At 40.6% G+C, this 13,795-nt stretch overlaps 3 protein-coding genes and 1 long non-coding RNA gene across 4 annotated transcripts; 3 read left to right on the forward strand and 1 right to left on the reverse strand.

Moving 5' to 3' along the window:
* The first annotated feature begins 14 nt into the window (after positions 1–14).
* LOC138412280 (uncharacterized) lies at positions 15–1,965 on the forward strand. The gene is made up of 3 exons (XR_011244740.1): positions 15–570; positions 1,100–1,155; positions 1,329–1,965. It is a non-coding gene; the product is annotated as an uncharacterized lncRNA (long non-coding RNA).
* Positions 1,966–3,002: 1,037 nt separating this feature from the next.
* LOC138412354 (histone H2A) lies at positions 3,003–3,417 on the reverse strand. The gene has a single exon (XM_069536072.1). It carries the CDS (start codon positions 3,415–3,417, stop codon positions 3,031–3,033), a length of 387 nt encoding a protein of 128 aa, XP_069392173.1. The 3' UTR covers positions 3,003–3,030.
* A 348-nt stretch (positions 3,418–3,765) lies between these two features.
* LOC138412353 (histone H3) lies at positions 3,766–4,176 on the forward strand. The gene has a single exon (XM_069536071.1). It carries the CDS (start codon positions 3,766–3,768, stop codon positions 4,174–4,176), a length of 411 nt encoding a protein of 136 aa, XP_069392172.1.
* Positions 4,177–8,702: 4,526 nt separating this feature from the next.
* On the forward strand, positions 8,703–9,124 carry LOC138412337 (histone H2B). The gene has a single exon (XM_069536030.1). It carries the CDS (start codon positions 8,725–8,727, stop codon positions 9,097–9,099), a length of 375 nt encoding a protein of 124 aa, XP_069392131.1. The 5' UTR covers positions 8,703–8,724; the 3' UTR covers positions 9,100–9,124.
* Positions 9,125–13,795: the final 4,671 nt, after the last annotated feature.

Below are 13,795 nucleotides of genomic sequence, written 5' to 3' on the forward strand. Positions count from 1 at the left end.
GACTATGACTCTGCTTGGGTGTGTCCACATATAGTCATTTACACCCAGTGCTCACATGTAATTGCTCAATAGCAATTTAGTTTTTCAGATTTAAAAGAGTTTCTTTCAAATCATAATCTCTTTACCTTTGTATCTAAACCTCTCGAACCCTATCCTGACTTGTTCTCTCCACCTTGACAACAGCCCTGTGTAGGTGTGTTCACACACTTGGAGCTCACGTTAAAACCAGAGACTGTATATAAAGATGGGCGTAGTGTCCGTGACGTCACCCGTGGGTTTCTGAAGAGCGAAAATGAGGCTCGCAGTGGGCGTTTCACCCAGCGCCATCTTGCCGGTGTCTGACTCCTCCTAGTTCCTGGTTAACCCATAAATGGGCAAAGAGGAGGAGCGCGAGTGGACGCTGGGTGGGCCGAGTGAAGACTGACAACTGAGCCACTCCCATAGAGCTTATCTTTACCTGGTTAGCTCAGGCTAAGGAGCTAGGCTAAATGCTACCCGCGACTGCTAACCGGCTAGCGCTGCGGTGTTGTTGCTGGGATGGTCGAAGTCGTAACATCGAACCGAGCAGAGGTAAGTTACCCTGAAACTTTACAACAAGAAAACCTATTGATGTATCTATTATCATTATCACACTACATATAATTACAAGCCTCAAGTGGTTTTTGATGTTATTGTGGTAACTTACCGTTTATTTAACACGTCTAATGAACAGTTTGAAGCAAGTTAACTACTTTTATTAAAGGCTTGTGTTTTGTCATTTAATTGTAATTTTAATGAGTTCATATTAATAAGCTGCATGTGTAAGTTGCATGTGATACAGACTTGTATAACCGCCATTACTATTACAACCTCTTTTTTTTTGCCTGTTATAGAATTCACAGTGAATTAGACTCAGTGCAGATGTGATTATAATCTCCGCACACCACTGTTGTAAACAGCGCTCATATTTATTATATATGTATCTGTTTTAACACTGAGAGAAGTTGAGGGACTTGAAGTGGACTGTTATCAACAGCACTGTGAGATAGTATCACCCTTGAATATTACAGATGTGGTAGAAAGACATTTTATATATTTGTACAATGTTTATTTATTTTAGTACATCAGTTTGGCTGAAATCTGTGGTGCTTCCACCTGCTGAACACAGAATAAACTGTAAGTGCCAGTCTTGACTGCTTAACACAGCTGATATTACATGTGTCAAAAGTATTGTATTGTATAGTATCTGTAAATAATCGTGTTTCTCCTCTGTTCCTTAATATCTACAGATCTGACAATGATTTCAGCATAAAACATCCTTTAATGTGACTTTTTTTCATTTCATGAAGCACCTCGACACATGATGTCCTCAGAATCCACTGTGGCAGCAGCAACATGGTGGAGATTGGCAGCTTCAGGCTTGTCAACATGATAATAATATTGATTCAATTTCTATATGATTTGATACATTTTAGATACAAAGTGTTGTCTTTTCTTTTTTTGCCATAAGAGACAGAACACGGTCAGCACAGCTGTGTTCCTCAGGTTCGTCCGTCCCTAATAAAATGACAGGAAACATAAAGTTATGGCATTATTGCAGAGATAAGTGTTACTTTCAAACAAAGTCTATGTCCTTATATTCTGTGGATATTCAACAATGTATTTGAATATGGTTTGGGATTAAACAGTGTACTATAAAGACAATGAGTGTGCAGTATGGAGTTCTTTCACATTAAAAGTATTGGATATATAATGTAATGCATCATGTGCAATAATTTGCTTTAATTGTTAGCAAGTTATGAAAACAGGTCTATACCTGGTAGGTAAAGTGTTCATTCATAAATAAAGTCCAGCTCAACAAGTTTCACACTGCAGCAGCTGCACTAACGTTATTTCTGAAACAATAATCTAATAAAACATTATTACTGAAGTTACTCACAGTAACGTAGTCAAGCCAAATAGTTCGCGAGCTGAACAACTTTACATGACGTTAGATATCTAACTTGGTGGAGCTCATTCACAAACCTCTCGAACCCTATCCTGACTTGTTTTCTTCACCTTGACAACAGCCCTGTGTAGGCTTGTTTACACAGTTGGAGCTAACGTTAAAACCACGTCTGACGAAGGCTACTAACTTTCAGAATATAATTTTAAACTACTAAATTAGACACATTGTTTCAGGACCATGGACAGAGCAGTTAGTTGTGTTTAGGTGCTGTACTTCAACAGTTTGTTTCTCTGAATGGATGTTGTGGAGCAGAGCGCAGCCGCTTTACACTTCAAGTCTATGTGGAAACAAGCTACACATTTAAATACACTGTAGGGGAGAACTGAGTAAGATGAACCAGTCAGTCATGCAAAGTGAATTCATCATGTTCATAACCTCAAAATAACTGTTGATCTGAGTTACTGTGTGAACCAGTTTTGTGAAAATGGTGGATGTGGGATAAATTGAGCAATTGTGTCATTGCTCACTGATTTCTTACACACATACAAACTGTAAAAGTGTATGTATGTGTTAAAATGTGTATTTAATGGATACCTTGTTGGCTGATGTCATGTTCGAGTCACACAAACATGTTAACTACACAAAAGTACATGTACACGTACATTCTTTCTGTATCTAACACAAAAAGGTCAGAATTTAACCCTTACTAAAATGTTCAAGTAACATGTTGAACAACAGTAAACAAACATGGTTTTACTTAAAACGTTTTTGCCTTTGTTAAATTGATGGAATATATTTTGTATCAGTCATTAATGTGGCACCATTTACCCATAGAGGACTCAATTTACCCATCACTTCAACTTGAAATAATTTGTCCAATTACTTTTTTTTTTATGAATGGATCACTGTCCTGAAACAATAATCACGAGTCTTTATTTTCTATGGGTACCCAACAACCTGAGGTATAACTTCTGTACCGTGTTTGTTCAGTAATTGTGTATTTTACAAGTTGGTGAAGGACATGAGGAGACTTGCTCTTTACCAGAGGTGAGTGTGTGGCTCTTAAAAGAGCCTTTGTGTTGGTGGTTTCCAGCAGCTTCGCTTTACTTGGACTTGGCGGCCTTCTCGGTCTTCTTGGGCAACAGAACAGCCTGGATGTTGGGCAGCACGCCGCCCTGAGCGATGGTCACTCCGCCCAGGAGTTTGTTGAGCTCCTCGTCGTTGCGGACGGCCAGCTGCAGGTGGCGGGGGATGATACGGGTCTTCTTGTTGTCGCGGGCGGCGTTTCCAGCCAGCTCCAGGATCTCAGCGGTCAGGTACTCCAGCACAGCCGCCAGGTAGACGGGGGCGCCGGCACCGACGCGCTGAGCATAGTTCCCTTTACGCAGCAGCCTGTGAACACGACCGACGGGAAACTGGAGCCCAGCGCGGGACGAGCGGGTCTTTGCCTTCGCTCTGGCCTTTCCGCCTGTTTTGCCTCTTCCAGACATTTTCAAATCGTTTCCTGAAACTCGTCGAAAGAAACTGCGGCAAACAGCGCGAACCCTCGCTTATATATCAGCGGATCGCGCGGGACGGATCATGCCAGACCAACCAGAGAAGAAGACTCCAGCGGAGCAGGGGGGGTCGTTATACACTTTTTTCTCCAATAAGCAGCGGGGACTCAGGCGGTGGGTCGCTCCTTTCGGCGGCGCTGAGCTCCAGGAGGAGCCTCTCACCAATCAGGACCCGGGTATCTGAAATCACGTCACCATTTCGCTACTGGCTCCGTCGTTTAAAAAGCAGAGTGTCGCTGCTCTATTTCACTTTTTCTCCCGATCAGAGCAAGAAGATATAAAATGGCAAGAACCAAGCAGACCGCTCGTAAATCCACCGGAGGCAAAGCCCCCAGGAAGCAGCTGGCCACCAAGGCTGCGCGTAAAAGCGCCCCGGCCACCGGCGGCGTGAAGAAGCCTCACCGTTACAGGCCCGGTACCGTGGCTCTGAGAGAGATCCGTCGCTACCAGAAATCTACGGAGCTGCTGATCCGCAAGCTGCCCTTCCAGCGCCTGGTCAGAGAAATCGCTCAGGATTTCAAGACCGACCTGCGCTTCCAGAGCTCCGCTGTCATGGCTCTGCAGGAGGCCAGCGAGGCTTACCTGGTCGGCCTGTTCGAGGACACCAACCTGTGCGCCATCCACGCCAAGAGGGTGACCATCATGCCCAAGGACATCCAGCTGGCCCGCCGCATCCGCGGAGAGAGAGCTTAAACTGCTGCTGCTGCTCCACTGACGATAACAACGGCTCTTTTAAGAGCCACTTCAATGCACTCAAGACAAAACTCCTCCGCTGCTCTCACTAGTCACTGACTGATCATAGATCTAGAAGCTTTCATCACCAAATAATCAACCAATATAAGTGATGTTGCTCATGATGGTCATAGCATTTAATTCAAAAAATTAAAAGACTAATAATGTGAATAAACCATTCACTTTCAATCACACTCTAGATCTGTCAGACCATTTTTTTTTAAATGTACAATTACAGACCACACTGATTCTGGACATACATTCTATTTTTGTCTGTGTTGATCAGATGACACTGTCAACATCTGTCAACAATCAGCTCCTCTGACATTTCATTCACAGCCATGTGTCAGTACAACAGAGGAACGTTATCAAAAGCTCACTCACACTGTTGATTCAATGATTACATGATTACTGTAATGAAGGGGGGAGGGGTCTCGAAACAGCAAACGAGTAAAACAGCATAAGAGTGATTATATATATTGTTTACATAAGGAACAGAGGTCAGAAGGTGAATTGACACAAATAAGAGATCTGCACCTGAAAGCATGAGCTATGGAACAAAATAATCCAATAAATATATAGACTGAAATTCATGTTTCTGAACTAACTGAGTTAAAAAGAGTGGTTGGGGGTCTTAATAATGAGATTATTAATGTAAGTGAGCTGCCATTTCAGTGACTGAGGTTAGGACAGCAAGACAAACTGTGCAAGACGCCCTTGATCTGATCTTCCAAGATGAGGAAGCAGGAGGATGTGTCAGAGCAGGAGGACAACATGAATGAAAACTACTATTACAGCCGTTCTGATGACGACATTTATATCTTCTGACATATGACATTAAAAATGAAACAATATTTCTTACCAGTCCTCTTCTGTCCGGGGGGGTCTCTCGAAACAGTAAATAAGTAAACAGCGTAGCAGTGATTCCCTGCTGGAGCACGGTGCACACAGCTCGTGTTTAGTAGCAAACTTATCTAGAGAGTAGTTCACTTCCTCCTCTGGCAGGTCTGTTCAGCAAAGTTGTTAAACATCCTTGTTTGAACAGTGTGCGTCAGTGACAATGTGAGTTATCATCACTTATACCTGATGTTGTGTTTCATTATGACACTGGTTGTCAATATTCTACTTTGTTTAGAAGCTCATGTGATAATTAGCATGCTATTAGCTTCACCCAGGAGGTCCTGAGCTGAGTGAATGTGCAGGTGTGTACCCCAGCTCATATGCTACACCTTGTCATTTATGTTAGTGCCTGTTTGTTTAGTCAAATGTTAACTTTCTATATAGCCTGTCATAATACTGTTTCATTTGCATGCACCGTTCCATTGTGGTCAAATTGTGTAATTTTATCAGTTTGTTAAGAAATTATCAATAATGTTTAGTTGCTAATTTTATCATCAATCATCTGAATAAGCTTATTGTTAACAAATGATCAATGATCAACTGAACCAATAAATCCATGGTCATTGACAGAGTCATCACACAAAGCCTCACATATTTTCTTGCTTGATACAAACTTCCAGCAGTGTTCAGATCACTGGACTTTACTTGTGTATCACATGAATGTAGGAAAATGTGTCACCTTCAAGTTTATATCTCTTATCTGTTTTGTTTTAATCACACACAAAACAAGAAAATAAAGTATAAGTATCAAACAGAAATAAGAAAACACTTGGTGACAGTAAAAGTTAACTGGAGCAGTTGTGTCTCTCCCTAGTCTGCAGACAACAGAAATCATCAATAATAAACAGAGGGTAACAAGTGAAGAATCCAGTCTCTACTGGGTAGTGCCTCCCTTTGCCGTCAAAACAGTCACAGTTCTTTGTGACATTGATTCAACAAGATGCTGGAAACCTTCCTCTGTTATTCTGATTCATGTTGACTTGAACAAAAACATTCTGCAGATTTATCAGCTTCACACCGTGCTGCTGATTGTGAATGAAGAAGTTAGTAATACATTTAATGAATAGAAAAGTAATAGTGATGAAGACATCAGTTAAGATCTTCTGGCCCATACTCTGAATTTGTATCTGTGCTGGTTCTTAGGACAGATAAAGTCCTAATAATAAATGAGTTCAATGTTCATGTTTATCTCAATAACAGTCTTCATCATTTAATTCATTAATATATTCAATTTCACTGTAAATGCAATTAAACCAACTCACTGTTTCAATCACACTCTTGCTCTTGTTCTGACATATGACATAGACATTAAACATCTAATTATATTTCCCCCAAATCTTTTTCTGTCTGACCATTTTTAATTTACAATTATTAGCAACTCTGATCCTGGACAGAGATTTACATAAAGGGCTATTTTAGTAGTCAGCAACAAACATGACATACTTGAAACATACACTTGTATAAACATTGTATTATAAAAGTTTCCTGGAGGTTTTAAATTGCTGTGATTAAAATGACTCAAAGGATGAGATGAGTGAGTAAACTTTGCACATTACATGGGAGCATTGCACTTCATACATTATGATTTCTAGTTATTCACATATTCAGTTTTATTAGTTCTCTCTGTAATCATTCTGTAGCAGTATAATGCTTGTTGCATTCGACACAGACTGGTTGTGATTGTTCTCGGAGCTGGTTGTTGCTTGTGACCAGGGGCAGATGTGGCTGCTCTTGAACGTGTTGATCTGAGGCTCTGGGGGAGTTGCATGTTGTATTGTTACTGTTTAAATGAAACCTTATTATCTACCGTCCTACATCCAAAGTCCTGTGGGGGCGCTAGCGCACCAAAGAGTTTATTATCAGCGGATCCACAGAGGAGGAATACGTCCACCTCTGTCTTCTATCACGTCCTCCAGCAGGCTATGAATAGCTGTGATTCCCGCGGATCACACCATTGACTAGATATCATCTGACTGAAGAGAAATGTCTGGACGAGGAAAGGGAGGAAAAGGTCTCGGTAAAGGAGGCGCAAAGCGTCACCGCAAAGTTCTCCGTGATAACATCCAGGGAATCACCAAGCCCGCCATCCGCCGCCTGGCTCGCCGTGGCGGAGTGAAGCGTATCTCCGGTCTGATCTACGAGGAGACCCGCGGCGTGTTGAAGGTTTTCCTGGAGAATGTCATCCGCGATGCTGTCACCTACACCGAGCACGCCAAGAGGAAGACCGTGACCGCCATGGACGTGGTGTATGCTCTGAAGAGACAGGGCCGCACTCTGTACGGCTTCGGTGGATAAACTCACTTTCAACAGCTCAACAACACAACGGCTCTTTTAAGAGCCACACACTGAGTCAATGAGAGCTCACATCCTCTGCTCAACACTCATCACTAGTTCTTCCAGAGAACAACAATCAATCAGGGTCTGATTATTGATGGAATTGTGATCTTAGTAATTAACCATATATGAACCTTGTTACCACGTGAATGAAACTTATTTTGTTTCAGTTTCTCTCTGTAGTGAGTTTCCACCCAACATGTATAAAAACACAACATTCATATCCACATTTACATCTTAACTCTAATATGGATTTTTAACCTTCACTGTCTCAGACTGGTAAAGTATCATGTTCTTATGTGACTGTCCAGAAAGAGGATGCAGACTGGACCACAGTCATATGATGGGTGGTGGAGTGGAACTTGATTCATTTGTTAAAACCCACAGATCCTGCTGTACTACATGAAATAATATATGATTGTTTTTCTGAATTGAAAATATGTTTTATTTTACACCTGTAATCCTCATTGACTTTTCATGGCTCCTTCCCAGCAGTACTTTTCTATAAGAACACTCTGCACTCAGAGCGCTGTGTTGGTCCTCCCCAACAACCTTAGCATGTCTTTCTAACCCAGACACTGTTTGAAGTAACAATACTTGAGATATCAATGTCCTGGCATCAACACATTGTTACTGTTCTAAAGAAGCTAAATGGTTACATGTGGAAACATACACATGTAAATAACTCAACAGTCAACATTGTAAACATTTATGTAAATTACCATAAACACATGAATCAACTTAACTAAGGTGTTGGGGACACAAAGAGAGAGACAGTAGGGAGACCAGGAATACTTGTGTAACAATCACATTTAAGCTCCGTCAGACTGGTTGTTATAATGAAGACAATAATTATATTCAGTTCAATCTAAATGAACAGATTCATAAACCTGAAGTTTAACTGACTTGGTGTTTTACTGTGACGATCAAGTGTTCCCTTAATATTTAGAGCAGTGTGTTTATCAGGTCGCTTTAGTTCAGATAGTTTGAAATGATACTAATGTGATACTAACATCAATAATAGGAACATATATAGTTTCAGACATCATGCATTTCTTAACCCCCCAAATGTTCCAGTTCATCTCTACAGTTCAACCTCTGTCAGCAGCAGAATAATGGACTCTGGACATGGAGACACGCCCACTGCTGGTACACTGACGATCAACATTCAGCCAATCATAGAGAGGGAACAGCACAGCAGCTTTACATGTGTTGTGTTCAAATACAGCCTGTTCACTGACGACTACATTCATTTGATCGAGTAATATCGTGACGATGCCTGAACCAGCGAAGTCCGCGCCCAAGAAGGGCTCCAAGAAAGCGGTGACGAAGGCCCCCGGTAAGGGCGGAAAGAAGAGGAGAAAGAGCAGGAAGGAGAGCTACGCCATCTACGTGTACAAGGTGCTGAAGCAGGTCCACCCCGACACTGGGATCTCCTCCAAGGCCATGGGCATCATGAACTCCTTCGTGAGCGACATCTTCGAGCGCATCGCCGGTGAGGCCTCTCGTCTGGCTCATTACAACAAGCGCTCCACCATCACCTCCAGGGAGATTCAGACCGCCGTCCGCCTGCTGCTGCCCGGTGAGCTGGCTAAACACGCCGTGTCTGAGGGCACCAAGGCCGTGACCAAGTACACCAGCTCCAAGTAAACCACTCTGGAGACATGACATCAAACCAACGGCTCTTTTAAGAGCCACACACTTTCTCTATGGAGACAAACTGTCCTGACTCGAACAACATGTGCACCAACACTCAAATAGCCACTTGACACTAATACTGGAACTGTGGTGAATTCAATCATGGTTCAATTTAATACTTATGGTTCATATTGAATTGGTTTTATTGTCCAGTGTCCCAACGCTCTGAATCATTCACACAATGGATTCATTGGTTCTGTTGATCATGTATCATTTCTTAACAATCAGTGTGTCCACATGACTTGCAAACACATTGATGATTAAATCAACAATATGTCTAATGTTGTTGCTACAGATCATCTAAAGGACAAACCGGTCTGAGGCACGTCTCTATATTTACCGATTCTTCTTCTGGCTTTTTGGCTCTTAGCTATGAACAGTTATGTGCATTACCGCCACCAACTGGTCTGGAGTGTGGACACAAAGACTGAGTTTGTGTTTGTTTACTGAAGGACCGTGCCTGTAAAAACAGTAGAAGAAGAAGTGGGACCTGGGGGTTGTTATGAAAGGTCGGCAGAAAGTTTGCCAACAGAAAATATGTTGAATGGAGGAACATACTTATAAATTGACCTCTGACAAACCAAAGGAACGGCACAGACTTCAACTGAGAAGTGAAATTTAATGTGAGATGTGAAACGGGACCTGAGACAGAACCGGGGACAAACACCATGTTGTCTCCAGGATGGAAAACTACTGAGAGACAAAGACTTTCTGAGGCTGAAGTCTCAGGTTTTCTGTTGAACAGGTAATTTACTACATCAATACAAAGTCAATCTGTTGTTCAATAGATTATTATTTTTTGTATATTCAAACTGATGCTGTTATAGTAACATTTACATTGTTACAGATTCATATTGTGAATTACTCCAGACTAAGATCACTGTAGTACTTGTTGACTTATCCTAGATCTATTTATTTGGTTTAGTGAACTTCCCACCATCTCAGGATGTAAAATCATTTATTACAGGAGAAGACCACTGTGTCATGTATCACTTATTTCCTTACTGTTCTTTTACAGCTTTCTCACCCTGATACATCAAGTTCAATGACAAACCTGTTTCAGATCCAACTGCATTCAGCAACTGAGTTTGCACTGGAACACAGGCAAGTCAATGCATTGAACAGTTGTTAATTATCTAATGTTGTATTAACAACAAGTTTATTTCTTCCATTCTGTTATTTCATCTGCTTTCTTGCTGCCATTTTACCTTATCCATTAACACAAAGTTTGAAATGTTTTAGCATTGTAATATTAATTATTGTTTTTCACAGCTTGCATCTGCAATTGATCACTCACATGCACAGTCAATGTTTAAAGTTATTTAAATGTATATCAGATATTGAATGATTTCAGCTAAAGAAGACTACAAATATTTGATTAAATTTAAAAAATGCATTTTTATAAATATGCAAAAAGGATGCACTCTTTGTGTTTTGACATCATTCTTGTGGAATACAAACCCTGTAAGTCTTACTCATATCAGCTTTGCTTTTGTAAAACTAGATACATTTGACAGGTGTGTGAATATGTGGTACTGTTCAAAACCGTCAGAGGGACAAATACAGCAGCTGGGGATGACAAGATGGGTTCCCTGGCCTAAAGAGCCATGTTGATAATAAATAAAATGTTGATATGCTGCGGTAAAAGTGTTGTCATCCCCACGCTCTCTAATATGGTCTAACACCGTAACATCTTCCTGGTACTGCCTGTGAACATGTTAAACACTTCTGGGCAGTACTGGGAGAAGTACGGTGGTAGACTCACAGTTTTCAGGATCTTGACCGCAGCATTTCTTCTGACTGTCTGAAAGGTTAGTCTCTACAGTTCATAAGAACACCATGCCACTCCAGCAGGAGGTGAGTCACCATGTCTGTAGCTGTCAGCTCCTGTGCTGCTCCACACTCATCTCCTCAATAAGTGTCTGAAAACATAAACAAAGGAGAAGCTCAGATAAGGCTTTATTATTAGCTCTATATTATGTTGGTTATATGATAAGGTCAGTTATTAGGGGTTATAGGCTGCAATGTTTCTTGTATCCCACATATGCAAAACAATAACAACATATTCCTGTAACATACAGTATTTCTATAATAATTGTTCAGTGGTGTCTCTGAGGTTTTACAGTCAGTGGCTGACGTGCACTGCACAGCTAATGTTACAGTAACATTATTCAGTAAGATGTGCACACAGAACTGTGGTATGAAAACACTTGTGTTGTATTGTTCTTGTTGATATCAAGCAGACCATGTAGTCATATCATGAAAACACAAACCTGTAGCTTCAATCTGCTCCCAGTGGTCCAGTCTCTCCTCCTCCTCACTGCTGCAGCTCCAGGATCTCCTCCTCTTCTCTTGCTCACCTCAGTACAGAACTCAAGTGTTTCAGCACGTAAACAGAGAAGACAAGTGTCTCCTGCTAACGCCATCTCCCTGTTATACGAGCCTGTGTGCTAACATTAGCCAGCATCAATATTGTTAGCCTGCATTAGCATTCAGCTAATTCAGCTACCTAATGTCAGTAATAAAGCACTACCACAGCATTTTAACACATTGTCTTCATGCAAACTATTAACTACAGTTTGCATTCAAAATAAACAGGTTACATTCATCGATATGTATCGATCTATAGACACTGCAGAGAAGTCAGCTCAGTGAGGTCATCCAGCATTTTGACGCATGAGGGCCACCGTAGCTCTCCTCAGGCTCAGGAAGGGAGGGGGGAGTGAGGAACACCAAGTTTGATATGATGTTACCAGCTTGTTACACACTGAACCTTTAAATGAGGAAGTTAACATTTGACTAAACATTAAACTTTTATAATACAAGTTTTACTCAAGTGTATGTTTCAAGTATGTCATGTTTGTTGCTGACTACTAAAATAGCCCTTTATGTAAATCTCTGACCAGGATCAGAGTTGCTGATAATTGTAAATTAAAAATGGTCAGACAGAAAAAGATTTGTGGGAAATATTATTAGATGTTTAATGTCTATGTCATATGTCAGAACAAGAGCAAGAGTGTGATTGAAACAGTGAGTTGGTTTAATTACATTTACAGTGAAATTGAATCTATTAATGAATTAAATGATGAAGACTGTTATTGAGATAAACATGAACATTGAACTCATTTATTATTAGGACTTTATCTGTCCTAAGAACCAGCAAAGATACAAATTCAGAGTATGGGCCAGAAGATCGTAACTGATGTCTACATCACTATTACTTTTCTATTCATTAAATGCATTACTAACTTCTTTATTCACAATCAGCAGCACGGTGTGAAGCTGATAAATCTGCAGAACGTTTTTGTTCAAGTCAACATGAATCAGAATAACAGAGGAAGGTTTCCAGCATCTTGTTGAATCAATGGCACAAAGAACTGTGACTGTTTTGATGGCAAAGGGAGGCACTACCCAGTAGAGACTGGATTCTTCACTTGTTACCCTGTGTTTATTATTGATGATTACTGTTGTCTGCAGACTTTGGAGAGACACAACTGCTCCAGTTAACTTTTACTTTCACCAAGTGTTTTCTTATTTCTGCTCGATACTTATACTTTATTTTCTTGTTTTGTGTGTGATTAAAACAAAAAAGATAAGAGATATACACTTGAAGGTGACACATTTTCCTACATTCATGTGATACACAAGTAAAGTCCAGTGATCTGAACACTGCTGGAAGTTTGTATCAAGCAAGAAAATATGTGAGGCTTTGTGTGATGACTCTGCCAATGACCATGGATTTATTGGTTCAGTTGATCATTGATCATTTGTTAACAATAAGCTTATTCAGATGATTGATGATTAAATGAGCAACCAAACATTATTGATAATTTCTTAACAAACTGATGTTACAGCACAATTTGTCCACAAGGGAACAGTGCATGCAAATGATAAAGTATTATGACAGGCTATATCGAAAGTTAACATTTGACTAAACAAACAGGCACTAACTTAAATGACAAGGTGTAGCATATGAGCTGGGGTGCACACCTGCACATTCACTCAGCTCAGGACCTCCTGGGCAAAGCTAATAGCATGCTAATTATCACATGAGCTTCTAAACAAAGTAGAATATTGACAACCAGTGTCATAATGAAACACAACATCAGGTATAAGTGATGATAACTCACATTGTCACTGACACACACTGTTCAAACAAGGATGTTTTACAACTTTGCTGAACAGACCTGCCAGAGGAGGAAGTGAACTACTCTCTAGGTAAGTTTGCTACTAAACACGAGCTGTGTCCAGGATCAGTGTTGTCAATAGATTATTTTAATTATAATGGTCGGACAGAAGAGGACTGGTAAGAAATATTGTTTCATTTTTAATGTCATATGTCAGAAGATATACATGTCGTCATCAGAACGGCTGTAATCATAGTATTCCTCCATGTTGTCTTCCTGCTCTGACACATCCTCCTTCAAATCACTATCTGCTTCCTCATCTTGGAAGATCAGATCAAGGGCGTCTTGCACAGTTTGTCTTGCTGTCCTAACCTCAGTCACTGAAATGGCAGCTCACTTTCATTAATAATCTCATTATTAAGACCCCCAACCCCTATTTTTAACTCAGTTAGTTCAGAAACATGGATTTCAGTCTATATATTTATTGGATTATTTTGTTAAATAGCTCATGCTTTCAGGTG

This window comes from Paralichthys olivaceus, chromosome 12 (genome assembly GCF_024713975.1).
Source record: "Paralichthys olivaceus isolate ysfri-2021 chromosome 12, ASM2471397v2, whole genome shotgun sequence".
Classification (NCBI taxonomy): domain Eukaryota; kingdom Metazoa; phylum Chordata; class Actinopteri; order Pleuronectiformes; family Paralichthyidae; genus Paralichthys; species Paralichthys olivaceus.